The sequence below is a fragment of the Mastigoproctus giganteus genome, chromosome 3, assembly GCF_048544385.1.
Source record: "Mastigoproctus giganteus isolate SK-2022 chromosome 3, ASM4854438v1, whole genome shotgun sequence".
Taxonomy (NCBI): domain Eukaryota; kingdom Metazoa; phylum Arthropoda; class Arachnida; order Uropygi; family Thelyphonidae; genus Mastigoproctus; species Mastigoproctus giganteus.
Genome location: NC_143577.1, coordinates 259,412,123 through 259,438,580, shown reverse-complemented (window position 1 = coordinate 259,438,580; position 26,458 = coordinate 259,412,123). Strand labels below are relative to the sequence as shown.

Below are 26,458 nucleotides of genomic sequence, written 5' to 3'. Positions count from 1 at the left end.
CTTCTGACATTACTGTATAAACAACCAAGACTTAATATTCATTCATAATATATATTTATATAAAAAAATTTATATAATTATATAAAAAAGAAAAAAAAAAAAAAACGCTGACCCCATATAATAATGGGAAAGTGAGAGGAGGGAAAAAAAAAAAGTTCTTGTATAGTTAACTACCCTGACACACCCCTTACAGTTATTTCAGTTATTTTAAGCTCGCTTTCCTGGCATTTGCTACCCACTCACATTTGTCCCCCATGTGGAACATCTTGTTTTGCTGCAGTAATAAACACAGAAAATGTTGGTTTCTGTATTTATTAATGATATTGATGAAAGTATATTAGTCTTAATGTCTAAGTCTGTAGATGGTACAAAGGTTAGCAGGGTGGTTAATGACAGTAATGAAGGTATGCTGCAGCTGCAACAAAATCTAGAAAAATCTTTGCAGATGAGCTGAGAAATGGCAATTGAAGTTTAATATTGGCAAATGTAACTTAGTGCATATGGGTAGCAATAATCCAAGAGTAACATATCATCTATGTGGCACTACATTCAGGGTAGTGGGAAAAGAAAAAGACCTGTGGGGAGGGGGGGAGATTTGTGAAGTTAGGTATGAAGTTCTCTGAGCCATCTAGACAGGCTGCCAGTACAGCCTGTCTAGATATAGATAAATTTTGCTAGCTGGGATAAGGAAGTGATTATCTCATTTTATAAGGCGATGGCCAAGTTTTTTTTTTTTAGGAAGAATGTAGAGTTGCTGGAATTGGTACAGAGAAAGGAAATGAGACTGGTGAAAGGAACAAAGGATTTCTCTTACCACGAAAACTTCAGTTCTGGAAATTGAAGCATCTGGAGACTGGAAAATGAGTTGGGTGGTAATTGTGCAGTCTGATATGAAGTTCTTTGAGCAGTGCAGAGAGGCTGCCAGGACAGCTAATGAAGTTTTGTCAATGATATACAGGAATTTTGCTAGCAGGGATAAGGAAGTGATTATCCCATTGTAATAGCCAATAGCAAAGCCACATATTGAGTACTGTATACAGGTCTCTAGGTTTCATTTTAGTAAGGATATAGAGCTGCTGAAACAGGCACAGAAAACGTCAACGAAATTGATATGAACTCTTACAAAGAATAGTGTCAGTTCTGCAAATTACAGCAACTGGAGACTAGGTTCCTGTAAGGTGATTTGAGGTGTTTAAGACTTTGAATGGCTTGAGCAAAAACTCAATGCTGATGGGATTCTTCCTCTTGTTGAGACTATGCAGATGAGGAGACAAATTCAAACTGAGGAAGGATGGTTGCAGAATAGATGTGCAGCAGTTTGCCTTTAGCCATTGGGTGGTTGATTGTTGGAATCCTCCTGTCGACTTCCTTAAAAGTGGATGGAAACTTGTTTCCATCCACTGTTAAGGAAGTTGACAGGAGGATTGTAGTGGATGGAAACTTGTTGATAGTTTGAATAAATTCAAGAAAAAAAGATAAACTATTGGAGGAATGGAATTTTTTTTTTTTTTTTTTTTTGGCTGATGATGTATAAGCTTACTTTGTGTTATTTGCTACTATTAATACTAATGGAGGAGGTGCTAGCGAACAAGAGGTTATGAGAATACTTGCCAGTAGATTGGAGATGTCATTTGACATGACATCAGCAGTTAGAGTAAGGATAACTTGTAATCCTTCTTTTGATTCATTAATTATGCTTCTTTATTAAAATTGTTCATCATGGTGCATGAAGTGTTGAAATAGTTTATTTCTTGACTGATAACACCTGAGAAGAAAATGTCTCATTTAAAGACATAATTAAACCCAAATACAAAATAGTTGTTTGTAGATTAATTTCTGTTTGATGATTTTATTATGTTCTCATTGGAAGTAAATGGAACTACTTCCATTCACTTCAAACTGTAACTTTTAAGGTAAGTGAATAATTCATGTTTCCTGAAAAGCATTGTATTTCGTTGTTGTTGTTATTTGGTTTTTTAGGAGCATTAGCAACTAAGGCCATATTGCTCCGAAGACATGCGGTGGTCATTCCCTGACCTTTCCGCATCCTCCGTATTTGATGGTGATGGGCTTGAACCCCAGTCTAATCAAGAAGCAAGTGCTACGCACTGCTGCTCCTGCCAACCTGGTTATGGAGGCGCCATTGTATTTCGTACTTTGGAAATTAAAAAACTACTGGGTAAATTCTGAAATGGTCAAAATGCTTTAAAAAAAAGTATATTATGTTTAAAATACCTTAACATCAAAAGGGTCATCTCTGCTAGCCTGTCTTCTTCCACAATCACATGCAGATATGAGCTTCATCTGACTACAGTGAAGCATCATGGGTAAGGACTTATCCTCATCTGGTTCATCAGGAGCTCGATGAATCTATGAAAAACATACAACTCAATTATTAGGCTTAAATATTTGCATTTTAAAGCAAACTGCTATAGAAAGTGGCATAACAGTTACACTTCTATAGTTAGGAAGGATGTTATGTGGTGTTTCCAATAGGTTATAATTAATTAAATGATACCACTCTTATACCACATGAAATAAAATAATATGTAGTTTATTAGGCTGAACGACTACACAGCTATACATTACGTGATGTTTCGGGTGTCTTGCCGACAACCATCATCAGACAAAGCTGTTGGGAAAGAAAACATACAACTAAGAATAAATGGTTACAGGTTTGAATATTACCAATTAACAATTTAGGATTAAAATTGCTATTGTTACATTATTACAATAGCAATTTTAAGTTACTTATCCTGGGACCAGGGTTCTTATATAGTAGAAGCTTGGGTTGACCTTTGCTCTCATATTTTGGACGTCAATGTGCTGGCTGGTTCAGGCTCATTACAGATACCTATCATCAGATTATGCTGCTGGTGCCAAGATCTGGGTTGACCTTTGTTCCTATATCTGGGTTGTTGTACAGGCTGGAACGGGATCTAGTGCAGTAGGAACAAGGGATGACCTAAGTTCCCATACTCCGGACATCAGGGCTGGAGGTTGTTTCAAGATCTTGCCGATACCTAACATCAGACCTTGCTGCTGGTGCCAACCATGAAGGCTAGAGTATAGGAGTAAATGGTCACCCCAGGGTTCCAGAACTTGGCACCAGCAGCAAGGTCAGCAAGATTCTGAAGCCGCCTCCAATCCCGATGTTCGGAGTATGGGAGTTTAGGTCATCCCTTGTTCCTACTACACTAGATCCCGTTCCTGCACACAATCCAGATATAGGAGCAAAGGTCAACCTAGATTTCCAGATCTTGGCACCAGCAGCATAATCTGATGACAGGTATCTGTAATGAGCCTGAACCAGCCTGCACACTGACGTCCAGGATATGAGAGCAAAGGCCAACCCAAGCTTCTACTACAAAAGAACCCCAGTCCCAGGATAAATTACTTGGCTTTACCCCATTGGCTACTTGCATTAATCCTTCTCCTATAAATTGACTGCTGACGGCTTCCCTCTCTAATGATACACTTCTGGTCTAGGAGAATTTTCAAGGAGGGTGTCAGCAGGTAAGAATTTTTAATTTGTAATTAACTTAACCTAAAATTAATTTAACTTAAAATTCTTTTGTAATAGTGTAACAATAGCAATTTAAAACTCAACTTAATACTACAGAACTGTAATTTTAATCATAAATTGTTAATTGGTAATATTCAAACCTGTAACCATTTATTCTTTGTAACCTTGTGTTCTTTGTTTTCTTCCCCAACAGCCTTGTCTGATGATGGGTGTCGGCAAGACACCCGAAACGTCACACAATATATAGCTATATAGGCATTCAGTCTAATAAACTATATATTATTTTATTTCACATGGTATCATTTAATTAATTATATCCAGTTACACTTTTCTTGTATTTGCAACAGTGCACACTTTCAAAATGCTGGGAAAACTCAAGTTCAGTTCATTCACATGCCTCGTTTCTGGGGGAAAGGAACAAGTTAATGAATTGTGAGGTTTCCCATTCATAAACTAGTCATTAAAACAATACTGATTTATAACCAAACTCTGTTTTCTACCATTCAACCAACCACTTATCCACTCTAATAGCTCACTCATAATGCTGCCCTAATTAAATTACTTAAAATGAAAGCACTTCATTTGTGTTGGATTTAGAATCTGTTTATTACTAACAATCATATGTTTTGTGGATGTTTTATCCTCTGCTTCTTTGGTGTTATAATCTTGTAGTTACACCATCACAAAAACTAAAGGACCAAACTGACAAACTGTGAGCTATTCTTCGGTCCAGGTGAGTTGTGCAGCAGTCTGTTCATGCCTATTAAGTGCAGGATAGTGTTTCTTCCATAGATGCAACTAGCAAAACTAATGGCAAACTGACATAGTTTGGTCTTCTGGTTTATGAAGATGACACTACAGGATTGTAATAACTGAAAAAATGGAGTAGAAACATCTGAAAACATATGGCTGTTAGATTCTATTAAGTATGGATTAATGGAATTATAAATAGTAATAAACAGAATTCCAAACTGTACACACACACAGTGAAGTGCTTTTATTTCAAGTATTTTGATGGATATAATCTGTACAACATGCCATTTAAACATTATACTGCTCTAATCACCATTTCCAATATTCATAAATGATAATAATGACGCAGGTTTACTGTCTAATTCAAGTTTAATGTCTTAAGTTTGATGATGATATGAAGGTGGACAGGGTAGTTAATGATGGTAATTAGGATATGCTACTTAAAGACAAGATAAGTTATTTGTATGAGCTGAGAAATGGCAGCTAAATAAAAAACTTAACACTGAAAATGCAAATCCTGGAATCCTGGAGTAACACACCACTTGGGTACTGTTAAATTCATGATTATAGATAATGAAAAGAATTTGGAAGTACTGTACAATGTGATATGAAATTTCCTCAACAGTGTACACAGGCTGCAAGAACAACTCATAGTGTTCTGTCATTATATAGAGAAGGAGATTAAATGCAAAGCAAAATTTTTATGCTTAGTTATGACATACACATAGGGGAGTATAAATTTAAATAAATGAGAGAGGAAAGTTGTAGACTTGAGATCTGAAAATTTTCCTTTAATCAAAGAGTGAGTGACTGTTAGGAAACAATTCGCAACTGCTCTTGAGGAATTTGGTAGTTTTTCCAAATCGAAGGAAAGAATGGATAAATATTTGAAATAAGCAGTGAGGGAAGGTGACAGCATATAATATAATTTTATTTTTTGGCTAGTACAAGGAGGTATCAAAAGGTTTGTACCCTTATCTACAAATAATAGCCCTAGAAAGGTGAAACTTCACAGAAACTTTAATCCTTTTCTATAGTTAAAGATGTGTTTACTCTCCATGTGTAGTAACACATTTCTCCCATCTATGGATCAGTTGTTTAATGCCTTGATTATAGAAGTCTGCATTTTTTGCCAGGAACCAAGATTCTGTTCCACTGATGACTTTCTGAAAAAATCAAAGTGGTATCCACACAATGGTTTCTTCATTTATCGAAACAAGAAGTTTGACAGTGCTAGGTCAGGAGAATAGGGTGGGTGCTGCAATTGTTTGAAGCCACATTGGGAAACAAAGTTGGTTGCGGCAACAGCCGTGTGAGCCGGTGCATTGTCTAACAGAAGAAGGACCTTCGGTTAACATTCCATAACTTTTCACCTTCAAAGCATTGCGTAACTTTTTCAAAAGATTTCTGTAGTATTCTCTGGTAAGTTGGAACCATGAGGTAGGTAATCTGTCAGGATAACCCCTTTTCTATTCAAAACATGGACAACATCACCTTTTTCACAGATGGAGTGGTCTTTGCCTTTTTGGAAGGTGAGTAGGTGTGCTTCCACTGCTTTGACAGGTCTTCAGTCTCCGGATCATACTGGTACAACCAGGATTCGTTATTTGTCACCAACTGATCAAAAAAGTTCTCAACATCCACATTACACAAATGCAACAGTTGGCAAGAACATTGCATTCGACTTTGCTACTGCAAGGGAATCAGCAATCTTGGAACCCAACATGTGGAGACCTTAGACATGTGCAGATGGTCATGTAAAATGCTGTGGGCAGACCCATAACTAATTCCCACTGCATTTGCGATGGAATGAATTGTCACAACTCCGCTTTGTCAACCTTAGCATCCTTCCTCATATTCCAGGCTCGACCTCTGGAGTACGATCACCTATAGGAATGAAATTTCACATGTTAGTTATTTATTGAATATATAAACAACCTATATTAAAAACGATATCTTCCTACTGAAGTTTTATCTAGGTCAGGGTATGAACTTTTTGAATCCTCCTCGTAAACATATTTTTGCATAATGTATATACAGAGTTATTAATTTGTAAATATATATTAAATATAAATCTGTGTATAATGTATTTCGGCATGAGACTACGTGCTAAGTTTATGTAAATCCACTGCCCGTAGTATTTCTTACCCTGCAATGCAATTAACATCCTCCTGGTATTTAGCTGTCCGGGGTGGTCATTCATATTGTCTCAAGAGTAGCTCTTAGTGTCTTGTCAATGATTTGTTGTTGTTGTTGTTATTTGGTTTTTAGGAGCATTAGCAACTAAGGCCATATTGCTCCGGTGCGGTGGTCATTCCCTGACCTTTCCGCATGCTCCGTATTTGGTGGTGACGGGCTCGAACCCCGGTCTAATCAAGAAGCGTGTGCTACGCACTGCTGCTCCTTCCCACCTGGCTACGGAGACGCCATGTCAATGATATACAGAAATATTTCTAGCAGGGATAAGGAGGTGATCATCCCTTTGAATAAGGCAATGGTCAGCCCACACCTTGAGTACTGTATACAGGTCTTGAGGCCTCATTTTAAGAAGGATGTAGAGCTGTTGGAACGAATACTGAAAAGGACAACAAGATTAGTGAATGGAACAAAGGGTTGCTCTTACGAAGAAAGGCTTAAGTTTTGCAAATTACAGTGTCTGGAGACTAGGCACCTGTGAGGTGATTTGATTGAGGTGTATAAAGTCTTGAATGGTTTGAGCATGCTCAATGCTGATGGGATTCTTCCTCTTGCTCAGAATAATCGCCTGAGAGGCCTTAAATTCAAACGAAGGAAAGACGGTTGTAGGATAGATGTGCAGAAGTTTGCCTTTAGCCAGCGGGTAGTTGATTGGTGGAACAGACTTCCATCCTTTGTTGTGGAAGTTGATAGCCTAAATAAATTTAAGGCTGAGCTGGACAGGTATTTGGAACGAACGGAGGGGTGAAATGGGAGCGTCCCCCCCCCCCCCCCCCCGGCTGATGCTGCATAAGCTTGCTTTCTTGCATCATATGCCTCTACTAATGCTAAATGATAAAGTACACAGTCGAAGTGAGTGGTCCTTTAGGCACCTCTGATCATAACTTGGTGATTGACTCTTCTCCAATGGAGCCTTTATCTCATGGCTATTCCCAACCTCGTGTTGTTTGACATTACAAGAATGCAAAATTGGATAACCAGCAAGATTTTTTTTTTTTTTTCTTGGTCGGATTACTGTTTCGAAACTTCTAATGTCAATGTTTGTTCAGATCGCGTCAGTGAAATTATTCTTGTAAGAATGCAATCTTTATTCCACACTCCACCTCAAAATCTTATCCTTTATCTAAACCTTGGTTTTCCAATAAATGTGCTAAGGCTGTTCAAGAGAAGAACATTTCATATCGCAATTGGCTTGTTTCCAATTATTCAGTTTCGTTTTCTGCCAACACCATAGCTCACAACAATTGTAAAGCAATTATTTATCAGTCCAAACTAGATTTTGAACAGACTAAGAGTAGAAAACTTGCTTCATGCCCTAATGGCAGCAGAACATTCTGGTCTCTTGCCAAAGCTATTAGCTGCAACTTTTGCCCATCTGCCACCTCTGCCAAAACCAGATGGTTCTATTATCACTGCAGCCAAGGATAAAGCTGACGTGCTAACATCCCATTTTTTTTTTCCAACTCATGTATTAATGATCTTGATAAAACACCTAGCGCCATTCCCATCATGTTCCATTCAATGTCTCCTGTGGTCTTCGGTCAAAAAGATGTCAGAAGGATTTTGACAAATTTTGATGCTAAGAAACTCCAGGTCCTGATGGTATTTCTCCGCTTGTTCTCAAAATCTGTGCTCCTGAAATTACTCTGTTCTTTGCTACCTTTTTTCACTTTCTCATTCCCAAGGTGTTTTTCCTTTTTGCTTGTAAATTTTATCATATCCAGCCAGTTCCTAAAAAGGATAAGAAATCCCTCCAATCCAATTATCGTCCCATTGAAATTATTTCTACTCTTTCTAAAGTAACGGAAAAAACAATTAACCGCCAACTCAAACTGTCTAGAAACCTTCTGTTTGATCAATGATCACCAGTATGGATTCCATCTATGTTGATCCACTGGTGATAATCTGGCTTATGTTACTCATTTATGGACAAATTCAATGGAAAAGTTCGGTGAAACACAAGCAGTTGCTCTTGACATCTTAAAGGCTTTTGATCGTGTTTGGCATAAAGGTCTTCTAAACAATGTACCATCTTATGGTTTGCCAACTGTTTTTTGTAATTGGTTATCCAGTTTTTTCTCTGACCGCTCACTGTTTGTTTGTTTGTTTGGTTGGTTGGTTGTTATTTGGTTTTTAGGAGCATTAGCAACTAAGGCCATATTGCTCCGAAATATGCAGTGGTCATTCCCTGACCTTTCCGCATCCACCATATTTAGTGGTGACGGGCTTGAACCCCGGTCTAATCAAGAAGCATGTGCAACGCACTGCTGCTCCTTCCCACCTGGCTACAGAGGCGCCTGACTGCTCACTGAGGGTGATGGTAGATGGCTCTGTCTTCTAACTTCCCCACTAATGCTGGTGTCACCCAAGGTTCAATTCTTTCTCCCACTCTTTTCCTCTTGCATATTAATGACCTTCTTCCATAGTTTTGCTGATGACAGTACATTGCATTCCACTTTCCAGTTTGAGAAACCTTGCCCTGCTTAATCATCTTCCACTTCTCGAATATCTGCTACCAATTCCTTAAATGCCGATCTTCAGGTAATTCTCCTGTAGGGCAAAGACAACTTAGTTGATTTCAAACCTTCTAAAACTGAATCTTGTCTTATATCTCGAAAAAATGCTTCTTCTGCTCGTATGCTTATCTTTGGTGACACTCTGATTTCTATGCAAGATGATATATCTCTTTTGGGGATTACCCTGACTTCTAATCTCTCTTGGCACAAGCACATTACAAATATTGCTTCCTCTGCATCTAAAAACATGGTTTTCTCTTTTGCTCTCAGCATTACTTTTTTTCCAAACAGCTGCTCACTCTGTAGAATCACAAATCTGCCCTACCATGGAATATTGTTCCCATATTTGGGGCGGTGTCCACAAAACCTCTCTCAGGCTTCTAGATTCCATTCAGAAGACGGCAGCTAGGTTAATTAATGACTCATCTCTAACAGAGTCTCTCCACTCTGTCTCAGAGATGTACTGTTTCTGCTGCCTGCCTTTTCTACAGATATTTCCATGGGTACTGTTCTTCTGAATTGGCTTCTATAATTCCCACTCTCTCTTTCAAAACAGTCCTAACATGTGCTGCCACCAGCCAACATCTATTTACTGTCCAACTTCAAAGTCACAGAACCAACTTTTCATCTTCCTCGTTTATTCATTCAACTGCCGTTTTCTGGAACAACTTTCCTTCATACGTATTTCCTGAAAATAATAGTCTACAGAAGTCAAAGTATAATGTCAACAAATATCTTCTTACGTCTTCTCAACCTTCAACCTATGCATAGTACTAAGTACTATGTGTTCTAATACCTCTCGTGTTTTGGGGTTTTCACAAAAAAAAAAAAAAAAAAAAATCAAAAATCTTAAAAGCTACATATATTCTTTCATGGCCACCTTACAGTAGCTGACGCTGGGTAGACAGAAGTTTTACAATTCCATCCAAATTACTGAAATATTTTCTTAAACATGAACAACTCTGTTTATATAATGCAATGGCTGTATAAAATCAAGAAGTTTTCTTTTATTTTCTTTTCTTTTCATTTCTTTTTTTTGATTTGGCAATGCAAGTAATGGAATAAAAGCTTCTAAGATTATAATGAATTAGACTTAGGGTTGGGATAACAACACTAATACATTTTTGTCATTTTTTTTTGTAAGAACCATTATATCTAAAGTTAGTGTCAGTTTGGATATTTATATACTGGCAGGTTAAGTTAGGTAATGATAGTGTTAACTATTTCTAAGAAGTAAAATAAAAAACCATCCATGTTTTGAAATGTGATTAGCATAATGACAGATAAGATAGAGCAGGTCGTTAGCTCTGAGAGAAGAGAAATTGGAAACAGAGGTATACCTGATCAGTAAATTCCTGCTTCTTGCAAAAATTACCTCTTCTTCCCCCTCACTTACTGCAGCTAATTGTCCTGACATTTATCCTTTGTCTGGTGATTCATTTTCAGCTATTCTTGTGGTGGGATCCAAGAAAATCTCATTGAAGTTTAGGTTTCTCTGTTTTATTAATTTTCTTTGAATCTACTGAGTGAAATAAAATTATGTTACTCGCAAATGATTTATATTAGATTGTTTAAAGCTAGTAAAAATGATTGTAGAAAAGATTGTATATATCGATTTTGGTTGGGATTGATCAGGTCAATATGGTATCTGAAAACTAGACTGCTGCCCAACTTTAGTCTCAATTTTTAGTGGGATCTCAATTTTTGAACCATCAGTGCAAATCTAAATATACGGTGAATATAGGACATCACATATAAAGTACATTGTGGATATTGGATTTCAGACAGAGTAAATTAAAAGGTTTGGAAATAATTGCAAAGAAATGATGATAGATTAATATGAATCAGGGTTCTTAAACCTGATATTCAAATTAGAAATCACTTACTGGCTAGACGATCTCCAATTGGTGGAGTGATGTGTGTACCCAATTTGTTATGTTGTTCAGATCTCTGTTTAAATAAACTTTCATTGCTGTAGTGGGAGACATGTTAGACATTACCTATGCACACAATGCCAGAGGGCTAGTCCAATGATCTTTGAATATAATCAAAACATGTCTTTGTGCTCAGTACAGACAAAGCTCTCATGTTGGATGGTCCAGAATAAATGACACCCAAGCAGCACAGTAAATTAAAAGGTTTTTCTCCTAATTATAGTCAAGATTCATGTGTATCAGTATAAGATTTCTACTGAGTGAAAAAATATAACTGAGAAGCACACTATAGAATCACAAAATAATTTGAGCACTTGGAAAACACTTGGCACTCGGGGGGCCTATTAGGTAGCCAATGAGATTTCAATTTGCCACTAAGTGTATACGTGACAGGCGAAGCAAAATTAATATTCATGGTTGGTGAGAAAAAATAAAACAAAATGTATATAGTAAATGTTAAGTTCTTTATGTCTTACAGGATTAACACAGTGGTTTCCAGTTAAACTAAGCATCTCACACATCTGATGTCCATTTTTCCAAAGTCTTTCACAATCTTCTCGAAGCTGCTGGGCATAGCGATGGAAGGCAGGACCCCTGGCATGCATTGCAAATACCTGTAAAGCATGGGCCAGCTGGCCATCAAAAGAAATTATCAGAAAATGAAAAAGAACATATAAATTACATAAATTGAATATTCAGGTGATTCTCCAAACAGGCCTCTGCGGTTGGGTATATCCATACTGTTTTTTTTGAGTCTTTTTCACCAACCTTGCGTAGAATTAAAACACCAGGGAAACTAAACTTTTGATAACTGATTTATAATAAGTCAAAATACCCGCATCTACAACAAATTTAACTTTATAAAAACTCTACATATAAATTATTAAAATCTGCTACATTACAATCAATAAAATGCATAAAATATACTGATTAAAACGATAAAAACCGTAGCTTTCAAAGGCTCAGCCTTCTTCTTCAGCGGTAAACCTTGCTATGCAGTACAACTTTAAATATCAGCAGGCTAACGGTACTCCTCACGTGTTTCCATTCTCGTGTGCTTCGTTCTCTCGCGTTGTGGAACTGGAAGTGGCTCGAGTGGAAGCCACACGGAATCGTTCATCCCTTTTGAGGATAGTGGTCTCAAAGATGGGATGAATCCGCGTGCCTCTATCCCTATTTATGTTAATGGTAGAACAAATCCGCAAACTCTCGAGCCACTTACGGTCCCAGAACTTATGCGCCCGATCGGTGATGATAGCATCGTCCGGGGAGATCTGGTGTTGCTTCTCCCAAAAATGCTCGGCCACGGCGGACTTGCCATATTCCGCATTTCTTATTGCCTTAGTGTGTTCCCCCAAACGATCTTTAAGACGGCGTTTTGTTTCCCCTACATAACACTCCCCACAATCCGGGCATCTAATGCTATATACGACCCCACTAGTGTTCTCTTTTTTAATGGGGTCTTTAACCTGAGACACGATTGTGCGCAGCCTCCGTCCTGGAAGCTGCACACAACGCGTCTGGTACTTTCTTAGTATTCTAACTATATGATCAGTCAAACCCGGGTAGTAGGGAATGTATGCAGTGGCTATCGGTGTAAATGGCTCGCCTCTCCTCTGATTTCCTTTAACATATTTCTCTATAATCCTCCGGGGGTAACCACATTTTGCAAGATCCGTCGCGACCCGTTCATACTCTAATTTTCTATCATCGGAGGCACTGCAATGTGATTTTGCTCTTTCAACTAAAGCTCTTACCACACTGTTCCTATGATGGTTGGTTTGGGCTGAGCTGTAATGCGCATACTGCCCTTTACACATGGACTTCCTAAACACCCTAGTCCTCAGCTGTCGACCTTCTCTACAGACCAACACATCTAGGAACGGCAAAACTCCTCCTTCTTCCACCTCCGATGTAAATTGTATGAATGGGGAGAAGCCATTTAAGCTGTTCAACACTTGATCCTCACTCCCCTTCCGAATGATTGAAAACGTATCATCCACATACCTTTTCCAGGGGCGCATAGGGAGAACACTAGCATTAAATATTCTGGCCTCGAGCTCCTCCATAGCTAAATTAGCTATAATTGCGCTGATGGGGGAGCCCATGGCTGCACCATTAACCTGTTTATACATAGTATTATCAAATACCATAGTGGTACTTGAGAGGCATAACTCTATTCCTTTCTCAATATCCTCTAGCTTTAGCTGTGTTCTAGTACTTAGGGTGGTGTCCCTCTGTAATGCCAAGCGTGCACACCACACCCCATGATCAATCGGAATACATGTAAATAGCGATTTCACGTCGAAGGAAATCATGATCTCATTTTCTTCTATGGGTTGGCTTCTAATAAACTGCACAAAGTCTTTACTATCTTTAATACTGTATTCTGAAAGTCCCACTAGTGGGGATAACAATTTGGCTAAGAAACCAGAAAGTGCATAGGTTGGACTGCCTATAAATGAGACTATGGGTCTAAGTGGCACATCCACTTTGTGAATTTTAGGCAAGCCATAAAATCTTGGCATTTGGCTACCTGTAGCGCGCAACATCCAATACTGTTCCTTAGAAATTTTGTTGGACATAAGCCAACCCTGTACCATACCGTTCACTTGGCGTTCCAAACTAAGAAGAGGACTTTTCTGAATAACTTTATAAGTCATCTGATCTTCCAATAAACACAACGCTTTACTTCTATATGCTTCCTTATCAAGAACCACAGTTGCTCTACCCTTGTCCGCGGGTAGGACTACGATGCTATCATCCTGTTTAAGGCTAATCATGGGGTGATCATGGGGTGTGGTGTGCACGCTTGGCATTACAGAGGGACACCACCCTAAGTACTAGAACACAGCTAAAGCTAGAGGATATTGAGAAAGGAATAGAGTTATGCCTCTCAAGTACCACTATGGTATTTGATAATACTATGTATAAACAGGTTAATGGTGCAGCCATGGGCTCCCCCATCAGCGCAATTATAGCTAATTTAGCTATGGAGGAGCTCGAGGCCAGAATATTTAATGCTAGTGTTCTCCCTATGCGCCCCTGGAAAAGGTATGTGGATGATACGTTTTCAATCATTCGGAAGGGGAGTGAGGATCAAGTGTTGAACAGCTTAAATGGCTTCTCCCCATTCATACAATTTACATCGGAGGTGGAAGAAGGAGGAGTTTTGCCGTTCCTAGATGTGTTGGTCTGTAGAGAAGGTCGACAGCTGAGGACTAGGGTGTTTAGGAAGTCCATGTGTAAAGGGCAGTATGCGCATTACAGCTCAGCCCAAACCAACCATCATAGGAACAGTGTGGTAAGAGCTTTAGTTGAAAGAGCAAAATCACATTGCAGTGCCTCCGATGATAGAAAATTAGAGTATGAACGGGTCGCGACGGATCTTGCAAAATGTGGTTACCCCCGGAGGATTATAGAGAAATATGTTAAAGGAAATCAGAGGAGAGGCGAGCCATTTACACCGATAGCCACTGCATACATTCCCTACTACCCGGGTTTGACTGATCATATAGCTAGAATACTAAGAAAGTACCAGACGCGTTGTGTGCAGCTTCCAGGACGGAGGCTGCGCACAATCGTGTCTCAGGTTAAAGACCCCATTAAAAAAGAGAACACTAGTGGGGTCGTATATAGCATTAGATGCCCGGATTGTGGGGAGTGTTATGTAGGGGAAACAAAACGCCGTCTTAAAGATCGTTTGGGGGAACACACTAAGGCAATAAGAAATGCGGAATATGGCAAGTCCGCCGTGGCCGAGCATTTTTGGGAGAAGCAACACCAGATCTCCCCGGACGATGCTATCATCACCGATCGGGCGCATAAGTTCTGGGACCGTAAGTGGCTCGAGAGTTTGCGGATTTGTTCTACCATTAGCATAAATAGGGATAGAGGCACGCGGATTCATCCCATCTTTGAGACCACTATCCTCAAAAGGGATGAACGATTCCGTGTGGCTTCCACTCGAGCCACTTCCAGTTCCACAACGCGAGAGAACGAAGCACACGAGAATGGAAACACGTGAGGAGTACCGTTAGCCTGCTGATATTTAAAGTTGTACTGCATAGCAAGGTTTACCGCTGAAGAAGAAGGCTGAGCCTTTGAAAGCTACGGTTTTTATCGTTTTAATCAGTATATTTTATGCATTTTATTGATTGTAATGTAGCAGATTTTAATAATTTATATGTAGAGTTTTTATAAAGTTAAATTTGTTGTAGATGCGGGTATTTTGACTTATTATAAATCAGTTATCAAAAGTTTAGTTTCCCTGGTGTTTTAATTCTACGCAAGGTTGGTGAAAAAGACTCAAAAAAACAGTATATTCAGGTGATTATTTTTTTATACACTGATATGAAAATACAAACTTAAATACTTACAATGGTGATATGTAAAAGGTTAGGATTTATGAAAAAAATCACTTGTTTCAAATTGCCTTTACATCAAACCAACCAATCCTATGTGTGAAATCTCTGAAAATCCAAATTTCGCAACATGCTTTTAGTATTAGTAACGGCCGCATGGTGCAAGAAAGCCTATGGCTTATGCTGCACCAGCCAAAAAAAAAAAAAAAAAAAAAAATCCGAACAAAACAATGATAAAAACAAAAAAAAAATAAATAAATAAAATAAATAACTAAATAATAATAATTAATAAATAAAAAAATATATATATATATAAATAAAATAAAATATAAATAAAAAGGAAATTAAACCTATCATCCTATGCGCTTCCCTTACCCGAAAGTACTATCCAGATGACCTTTGAATTTCCCCAAACTGTCGGCCTCTACCACCCATGAAGGCAACTTATTCCAGTAATTTATAACTCGCTGGCTAAATTAAACTTCCTGCAGTCCAATCTAAACATTTCCCCCCCCCCGTAACTTGAATTTATGTCCCCTAGTTCTAGCATCATTTATAATCTTGAAAATTTTGTCCTCATTCATTTTACTGATGCCTCTCAGAGCCTTAAACACCTCAATCAAATCTCCTCTAAGATGTCTAGTTTCCAAACTCTGCAACCCACATATTCGAAGTCTTTCTTCATAAGGACGCCCTTTTGCCGATCTCACCAGGCGAGTTACCCTTCTTTGCACCCTTTCAAGAAGCTCGATGTCTTTCTTTAGGTGCGGTCTCCATACTTGAACACAGTATTCCAAGTGTGGTCTAACATAAGCCTTATATAATGGGATTATCACGTCCCTATCTCTACTTGCAAAAGTTCGATAGATCATCGATAGGACACCATGGGCCTTCCTTGCAACCTGTTTACAATGCTCAGAGAATTTCATGCCTGACCGTATCGTAACACCCAAGTCCCTTTCCTCCAGTACTGGGTTTAGTTGAACTCCACCAAGTGAATACGTTTTTTTGGGATTACTGTTTCCCAGGTGTAATACCTTACACTTTGTTGGATTAAAGCACAGCTGCCATTTTTCTGACCATTCTTGAAGTCTATCTAGGTCTCTCTGAAGAAGCTCAGCTTGACAGTGATCATTAACTACTCTGCCAATTTTAACGTCATCTGCAAATTTAGACATCATGCCCTCTATCCCTTCATCAATGTCGTTTATGAAAATTAAAAACAACAGTGGTCCTAATACTGATCCTTGGGGAACCTCACTTCTTACATCAACCCAATCTGAGGAATAGCCATTTATCACAACCCTCTGCCTCCTGACCTGAAGCCATCCTTCTATCCATCTAAGGATTTTCCCAATGATTCCAACCCTTTCCAGCTTATAAAGCAACTGCTCATGTGGGACAAAAGCTTTGCTGAAATCTAAATAAACAATGTCGAAATTATTCCCTAAATCCAGCTCGTGAGTGACCCTTTCGAAATAGCGAACCAGATTTGTTAAACATGATTTTCCCTTTACAAAACCATGCTGAGTATCCTTGAGAATTTCAATTCTATCCAAATGATCCTGAATTCCACCCTTGATCATTGCCTCCATGATTTTCCCTACTACTGAAGTCAGACTGACAGGTCGATAATTTCCAACTTCACTTTTAGAGCCACCCTTATGTATGGGAGATACACTTGCACTTTTCCAATCCAAGGGAATCTCCCCAGAGTCTAGTGATGCTCGCATAATTAGCCTCAATGGTTCAATGCACTCACTTGCCGCCTCTCTTAAGATTATAGGGTATATTCCATCAACTCCAGGAGCCTTACTGGTCTGTAGGCTTGAAAGTTTTTTCATTAAATAATCTTGCGAAATTTCAATATCTTTAATTACATATTTTTTAACTTCGCTCCCACAATTTCCCATTGCCACAAAAGGCTTTTCATTTGTAAATATCGATGCAAAATAACTGTTGAGTTCATCTGCAACGGCAGCTTATGTATTCATTTATGTATTCAGGAAACAAAAGTAACAAGAAGTTATTGCCATGTCTTATTATTAGCTTGTGCAATAAATGAATTTGAAGTGCTGGTCAAAACATCAAATTTTTTTTATGAAAACCCCAAACACAAGAAGTATTAGAACTTATAGTACTTAGTACCATGCATGGGTTGGAGGATGAGAAGATGAAAGAAGATATTTGTCGACATTAGACTTTATACAGAGAGGTGGAGGTATCTGTATGAAGAGGTCTTCAAGATCTTTTAGAGAGCAAGTATGGTTTGGCAGTAGGTAGATGGAGACAAGTGACATTGATATGGAGAGTTATACGAATATAAACAGCTTCTATTTCCATTTGAAGTGGAGCTTTGAATTTACTAGGATTGCCACACCACCATGGGCAGCATTAGCTGTATTTCGATGTCTTCAATAAAGGCAATAGTCCTTTATCGAAGGAGAAATTTGTGAGGTTAGGTACGTTTCCTGAAGACAAAAGGCAACTGGAGAATAACTGCTAATTAGATCTTGGATATTGTCTGTGTTGCAACGAAAGCCTCTGCAGTTCCATTGTCAAATACAAGGCATTATTTGTTTTTAGTTGATGGAGCTGATTCTGACTGCTTTTTGAAGGTGACTGGTTTATGACGTTCCAATATCTGTTTGTCTTTTTTTAGGAAAACTGGCCGACCAGTTTCTTCTTCTTCAGCATGAATGTCTAAAATACGATCTTCCTGTATAGGTGTGCCATCTGTGTCCATGGTTGTGTCCTGAATATTTTTCATAGCATTTGAGTTTGTAATACGAGATGTGGTAGCAATCACTGGAGGAGGCGGTGCTGCTGGAATTGTTAGAGTATTATTTGCTTGGTCTGAGGTCTTCGATTTTTGCTTGCGTACACTTGGTTGTAGCTCAGCGAGAACATTTCTAGCCCAATCAGAAAATGATTTAGTAGTAGGAACTGTGACATCAGTTTCAGTAGAGACTGTTTTGTATTTTTTTACTGAATTAGCATAGGAAATATTTTTGTTCACAGTAGGTGCAACTAGTCTTCTCACTTTTTAGTAACTGACTTTGTTCTCAACTTGGTATTTTCCTATTTTTTTTTTCAGTTTTCCATTTTTCACACGTTCTGGAATAGGCAGGATGATCACCTTTGCAATTTGGACAGGTCATTTTTGTAGTCGTACAGTCACTTTGTATGTGATCCGAGGAATCATGATTGGGGCAGACAGGAACTCCTCTGCATACAGTTTGTGAGTGGCCATACTTTTGGCATTTATAACATCTTAAAGGATTGGGAATGTATGGGTGGATGCGGCAAAGTAAATAACCTGCTTTTACAGAGGAGGCTAAGTTGGGCATATTGAACGTGAGAATAATATTATTGGTAGGCATAAGTTGATTATCTTTTTTAGTCATTATACATTTTGCTTGAATTACATTTTGTCCCTGCAGCTCTAAGGTTATTTCTTCCTCTGTGACATTTAAAAGGTCCCAACCTTTTAGGGTTGTGGGAGGAGATATTTTAACTGGAATGCCAAGCAAAGTTTGTTAGTTGTAAAAGTTTCTCCGAATTCCTCTGGTTCGTAGTTTCCACTAGCAGGTCTCCTCATTGCAATGTCTTGACAGTCTTGGGAGAACCTGCAATACCTTCCAGATGTTTTTGTATTATGAAGGGAGACAGTTTGCTTGATGCCTGACTAGTGAGGGAGTGGAAAATTAAAAATGATGGGCAGGGTTGCTCCATCTGATTAGAATTCTCTCTTTGGATGATCATTTCCTAAGTTGTGATTGGAGTCATGGTTAATGTAGTTATCTGATCTGGAGCTCGAAGGCTCTAACGTCAGATAATTATTTTTATTCAAAATGGCTCATTTTGGCAGCGAAGGTTTCTGTTTACTATCAAGATTAGAAGCCCCACCACAGGGAGGCAGGAGCAGTGCCACTTTGTGATCAAGCTTAGAGTTAGTACGGTTAGTAAGGCGATCTAAATTAAAGAAAAAGGTGCTTTCCATCTTCTGGGCTCTCTTCTTATTTCTTTTAAGAAATTGGAGCTACTTAACAGAAAATTTTAATTAGTACAAGAAAAAACAAAGGAAAACTCAGTCACTGGGAAGAAAAATGCTCGATATACACACAATAATCATTTGGCCATGGAAACGCTTGCACCCGGGGCCTTTGTTTTCTGTATTTTATTTGTTAATGATATTGATGAGGGTATATCAGGCTTAATGTCCAAGTTTCCAGACGATACTAAGGTCAGCAGGACTGTTAATGACACTAATGACAGTATGCTGTTGCAACAGAATCTAGAAAATTTAAGCAGATGGATTGAGAGGTGGCAAATGAAGTTTAACATTGACAAATATAAAGTACTGCATATGGAAGCTGTAACCCCAGAGTAACGTATCAACGGTGTGGTACTGCAGTGGTAGAGAATGAAAAGGAATTGGGGATGGTTGTGCAGGCAGATATGAAGTTTTCTGAGCAGTGCAGACAGTCTGCAAGAGTAGCTCATTGTGTCTTGTCAATGGTATACAGCAATATTTTTCTAGCAGGGATAAGGAGGTGATTATCCCCTTCTATAAGGAAATGGTCAGGCCACACCTTGAGTACTGTATACAGGTCTGGAGGCCTCATTTTAAGAAGGATGTAGAGCTGCTGGAATGAGTACAGAAAAGGGCAACAAGATTAGTGAATGGAACAAAGGGTTGCTCTTACGAAGAAAGGCTTCAGTTTTGCAAATTACAGTGTCTGGAGACTAGGCACATGCGAGCTGATCTGATTGAGGTGTATAAGGCCTTGAATAGTTTGAGCATGCTTAATGCGGAAGAGATTCTTCCTCTTGCCCAGAATAATCGCCTGAGAGGGCATAAATTCATGAGGAAAGACAGTTGCAGCATAGATGTGCGGAACTTTCCCTTTAGCCAGCGGGTAGTTGATTGCTGGAACAAACATCCATCTGTCATTGAAGAAGTTTATATCTTAAATTTAGATTCAAATTAGAACTAGACAAACATAAATGGATGTCAGATGAGCTAATTAGATATGTGGCAGAGAAAAAATGCATGGGATACATATTAATTAAGGCGACACAGAAGCTTATGATAGATATAAAGTGGTCTGTAACCAAGTCACACAGGAGGTTAGGTAGGCAAAGGCAGCTTAAGAGAAACCTTCGGCAAAGGATGCAAAGAAAAACAGCAAAGAGTTCTTTACTTAGGTAAACTCTAGAAGGACAGGGATGAATCAGATTGGTTGATTTGATATCAATGGTTCAACTGTTGATGATCCTGCTGAGGTAGCTAATAAACTAAATGAATATGTTGCATCTACATTCACACACGAGGAGTTATTCAAGGAAGGGAATGCCAGAAGTTTATTAAATTCTGGCAGTAAGACAGATAATCTTGTAATAACTGAGAGTAAAGTGGAAGAGAAATTGTTGAAGATAAACATAAGAAAGGCACCTGGGGTGGATGGAATCTAACCAGTTATATTAAAGGAAGCAGCAAAGGAAGTAAGCAAACCCATAGCCATATTTATGAGAGTTTCCTTGGACTCAGGGGAGGTACCCATGTACTTCAGATGGCGAAATGTGACCCCAATTCACAAAGGAGGATCAAAGGGCAACACAAGTAATTACAGACTTGTTAGTTTAACTTCGGTTCCGGCAAAATTTATGGAGACACTGGATAAAGAGGCATTCCAGGATCATCTACACAAGACTTCAGTTATAGCTCAGACAAAGCATGGGGAAGTCTTGTCTGATAAATTTGATTGAATACTATGATGTAGTCAACAAAGGAACTAACTGGATGCAAAGAATAATTTTGATATATATATTTGGATCATAGAAAGGCTTTTGATACTGTTGTACATGGAAGCCTGCTGCACAAATTGGAGCAGTGTGGCACTGGAGGCAAATTGCTGCTATGGATAAAGGCATGGTTGAGAAGAAGAAGACAGAGAGTGGTAATCAATGGACACTGCTATTCGTGGACCCAGGGTTCAGTGTTGGATCCCCCAGAGTCCCGGAGTCCCCCAGGGTTCAGTGTTGGGTCCATTGTTGTTTTCTGTATTCATCAATGATACTGATGATGGTATATGAGGCTTAATGTCCAAGTTTGCAGACGATACAAAGGTCGGCAGGGTTGTTAATGACAGTATGCTGCTGCAACCAGATCTAGAAAAGTTGAGCAGATGGGCTGAGTGGTGGCAAATGAAGTTTAACATTGACAAATGTAAAGTACTGCATATGGGAAGCTGTAACCCCAGAGTAACGTATCAACTGTGTGGTACTACACTGACAGTGGTAGAGAACGAAAAGGACCTGGGTGCAGGCAGATATGAAATTTTCTGAGCAGTGGAAACGGTCTGAAAGAGTAGTTCATGGTGTCTTGTCAATGATATACAGGAATTTTTCTAGCAGGGATAAGGAAGTGATTATCCACTTGTATAGGGCAATCGTCAGGCCACACCTTGAGTACTGTATACAGGTGTGGAGGCCTCATTTTAAGAAGGATGTAGAGCTGTTGGAACGAGTACAGAGAAGGGCAACAAGATTAGTGAATGGAACAAAGGGTTGCTCTTACGAAGAAAGGCTTAAATTTTGCAAATTGCAAAGTGATCAGATTGAGGTGTATAAAGCCCTGAATGGTTTGAGCATGCTCAATGCTGATGGGATTCTTCCTCTTGCTCAGAATAATCACCTGAGAGAGCATAAATTCAAATTGTTGTTGTTGTTATTTGCTTTTTAGGAGCATTAGCAACTAAAGCCATATTGCTCCGGGGATATGCGGTGGTCATTCCCTGTATTTGGTGGTCACGGGCTCAAACCCCAGTCTAATCAAGAAGCGTGTACTAAGCACTGCTACTCCTGCACACCTGGCTATGGAGGTGCCTCTATAAATTCGAATTGAGGAAAGACAGTTGTAGGATAGATGTGCGGAAGTTTGCCTTTAGCCAGCGGGTGGTTGATTGTTGAAACAAACTTTCATCTGTCATTGTGGAAATTGATAGGTTAAAGAGATTCAAGGCAGAACTGGACAAATATTTGGAGCGAGTGGATGGGTGAAATGAGAAGGGTTGTTTTTTTTTGGCTGATGCTATATAATCTTTCTTGCATTATGTGCTGGCCTGATGCTATATAAGCTTTCTTGCATCACGTGCCTTTACTAATGCTAATAACAAGCTAAATTTGTAAGTTTACAGAGAGCTACAGATTCTGTGCAATAATACATAAACTAGAAGGTTGAACCTGCAGAAAATTAAAATAGGTATTATCAAAACTTCAATGAGCAGATGTTTTGAAAATTCATAACAATGAACAAAAAAAATTGGCAAAGAAATCAATACTATCAAAGCATTATTATTAAACAATGGGCATTCAAGAAATTAATAGAAATTAAAATTAAGAGAACCATAAAAAAATATTTAAATAACAAAAGCAATAGCACAATATGGAATACGGATTACAAAAAAAAAAAGCAGTAGCAATTCTATATATAAAGGCAAGAAAATGAAAATAATCTGTAACTTTGTTTAATGCAACATGGCTAAGTTTCTTTAACAACAAAAATTTTAGAAATGTTGCATTAAATCGAAATAAATGGAAAAATATGAGTTAACTATGAAATGGGTTTTTCAACAATAAAATTAAGTAGGGATTAAATGGAGTGGGGAGAACAATCTCTAATCCAGTGCCTATGAGAATACTAGGCACTGGATTAGAGAATTTCCTTAAGACATGTCACCACCACTTTGAGAAAAATCTGCATTCTTTTTTATTACTTATTGTGCATATGAACAAAGACCTGATATATGGTTTGAATTTGTTGCTTATTTACTAAAATACTTATCTATTTGATCTCTTTACAGGATTGTTTGTTTGTTATTTGGTTTTTAGGAGCATTAACAACTAAGGCCATATTGCTCCGGGGAAATGTGGTGGTCATTCCCTGACCTTTCCGCATCCTCCGTATTTGGTGGTCACGGGCTCGACCCCGGGGCTAATCAAGAAGCGTGCGCTACGCACGGCTGCTCCTGCCCACCTGGCTATGGAGGCTCCTCTTTACAGGATGGAAAACACCAGAGCTAATTGTGAAAAGTGAGAGGGACGCAGAAACTTCCTCCATTTAAGACCAACTAAACCAAGAAATTCTCAAATCCTTGTGAGCTTGAGATTAAATTCAAATTTCAGTTGAATTTAATTTCGATTTCTTGAAGCAACTGAATATGGTTGTTGAAGTAACGTTGTTGTTATTGTTATTTGGTTTTTAGGAGCATTAGCAACTAAGGCCATATTGCTCCGGGATATGCGGTGGTCATTCCCTGACCTTTCCGCATCCTCCGTATTTGGTGGTGACGGGCTCGAACCCCGGTCTAATCAAGAAGCGTGTACTACGCACTGCTGCTCCTTCCCACCTGGCTACGGAGGCGCACAAGTAACGTTGTACCACGTATCATTCAATATAGTATCCAGTATCAATATAGACTTAAATTTCTGTTCTCTTTGACTGATTAGATGTAGAACTATAAATCTTTTATAAAATCCTTTCAAACTCTTGATTACACCTATGTCCATTGGTTGTAAAATTGATGTCGCATTGGGAGGCAGAAACACTAGCTTAATATTGGAGAAATTTTGAATCTGGATATATGCAGGACAATTATCAACTGACAATAAAATTTTTTTCTTCTTTCTGAATAATTCCTTATTCCAATCATTTACGTATTGCTGAAAAATATCTGAAGTAATCCAAGCTGTCTTGTTCGCAGTGTATAATCCACAGAATGTTTCCTTACACTTTTGAAACACCGAGGTTTTAACAATTTTCTGATAACAAACAGGTTTTTTTTTTTTTTTTTATCAGTTTCTCTCATATTTGTGCTTATGGGCAAAGTCAAGTGAGTCTCTGATTTTATTCCACAAAAACATTTTTCCCTTTTGAATTTATATGTATTGTCTGGTGTAAAATTATAAAAAAGTCCAGTTTCGTTGACGTTGTAGTAGTAGACGAATGTGATTTAAGAAAGCAAGTGTATGGGCTTATGAAGCATCAGCCAAAAAAAAAAAAAAAAAAAAAAACTAAAGGCTATAGCTTTTTTAATCTATCAACTTCCACAACGACAGATGGAAGTTTGTTCCGGCAATTAACCACCTGCTGGCTAAAGGTAAATTTACGCACATTTATTGTACAACTGTCTTTCCTCAATTTGAATTTATGCTCCCTCAGGTTCGTAATCTGAGCAAGCGGAAGAAGAATCCCATCAGAATTCAGCGTGCTCAACCCACTCAAGGCCTTATTTACCTCAATCAGATCCCTCGCAGGTGCCTAGTCTCTAGCCGCTATAATTTGCAGAATTTATGCCTTTCTTGGTAAGAGGACCCCTTCATTCCCCTCACTAATCTTGTTGCCCTTCTCTGTACATGCTCAAAAAACTCTACATCCTTCCTAAAATGAGGTCTCCAGACCTGTACGCAGTACTCAAGGTGTGGCTTGACCACTGCCTTATACAAAGAGATAATCACCTCCTTTTCACTGCTAGCAAAATCCCTGTATATCATTGACAATAACCCATGACCTGCTCTGGCAGCCTGTCTGCATTGCACAGAAAACTTCATATCTGACTGCACAATTACTCCCAGAACTTTTTCATTTTCTACCACCCTAAGAGTAGTACCACACAGTGAGTACATTTCTCTGGGGGTTACTTCTACCCATATGCAGTACTTTGCATTTGTCAATGTTAAACTTCAGTTGCCACTTCTCAGCTCATCTGCCCAAATTTTCTTGATCTTGTTGCAGTAGCACAACTGTTGTAGACACCTACAACATTGACTGGAACTTGTGGGTTGGGCACTCACACACTAGTCAGACATTTGAGGATTTATTGGATGATTGTTTTCTGCAGCAGCATGTTCAAGAGGCAACCAGAGAAAGTAATACTCTTGATCTGGTTATCAGCAGTGATCATTCATGTATTAGGAATTTGCAGATAAAAGAACCACTAGGTGGCAGTGATCACAGTGTACTGACGTCGGATTTACTTAAAGATTTAATTACCATCAGGGGTAAAGGAAAGGGTTTTTGCTTCCGTAAAGGAGAGTACAGTGGTCTCCGACAGTTTTTAAATTCTGTACAGTGGGATCAACTGACGATGTTACCAACAGTATATTCTACGTGGGAAGCATTCAAGGAATTAATCGTGGATGCTACTAAAAGTTTCATACCTATTAAGAAATATTGTTCAAGGTTTAGGCCTAAATGGTTGTCAAATGAACTAATGAGACTCGTAACAGAGAAGAAAAATGCATGGGATGCATATAAATTATCAAGCGACTCAGAAGCCTATGGCAGATATAAGTTAATCTGTAATCAGGTCACAAAGGAGGTTCGGCAGGCGAAGGCAGATTATGAGAAATCCTTGGCAAAAGATACTAAGAAAAACAGCAAGGATTTCTTTACTTATATAAACTCTAAAAGGAAGGGGATGAATCTGATTGGTCCACTTGACATCGATGGTTCGACTGTTGATGATCGTGCTCAGATAGCAAACAAACTGAATGAGTATTTTGCGTCTACATTCACACGTGAGGAATTATTAAGGTTTGAAAATGGCAGAAGGTTATCAAATTGTAGCAGGATACTTAATGATTTTGTAATAACTGAGAGCAAAGTGGAAGAGAAACTGTTGAAGTTAAATGTAAGAAAAGCACCTGGGGTGGATGGGATCTATCCAGTTATATTAAAGGAGGCAGCAAAGCAACTAAGCAAACCCTTAGCCATAATTATGAGAGCATCCTTGGACTCAGGGGAGATTCCCACGGACTGGAGATGTGCAAATGTATCCCCAATTAGCAGAGTACCTAAACGGAGAGTACCTAAACCATTTACGATTTGCAGATGACATTGTGGTCATAAACCACGATCCCAAAGAATTAGAGGAAAATCTTAAACAATTATGCAGAGTTAGTAAGGATTTTGGACTAAAGATGAATATGGCTAAAACAAAAGTAATGATGAACAAGTATGCCACGGAAAGGGAAATAATGATTGAAGGAGCACTAATTGAAAAGGTGGAGTCATATACTTATCTGGGACAAGTTATTAGCTGTAATAATGATAAATGGCTGGAAGTCAACAGAAGAATAAATTTTGGATGGATAGCATTCAGG

At 38.6% G+C, this 26,458-nt stretch overlaps 1 protein-coding gene across 1 annotated transcript in view; it reads right to left on the bottom strand.

Moving 5' to 3' along the window:
* Nucleotides 1–26,458, bottom strand: part of LOC150089107 (nonsense-mediated mRNA decay factor SMG8-like) — a gene marked incomplete at its 3' end in the record, with an annotated part of 262,505 nt that overhangs the window by 76,995 nt on the left and 159,052 nt on the right. Inside the window, exons 11-12 of the mRNA XM_090370415.1 lie at nt 11,402–11,557; nt 2,236–2,370 (exon numbers count right to left, since the gene is read on the bottom strand). Of these exons, the coding sequence (XP_090226541.1) occupies nt 2,236–2,370; nt 11,402–11,557 (291 nt within the window). The remainder of the gene's footprint in view (nt 1–2,235; nt 2,371–11,401; nt 11,558–26,458) is intronic.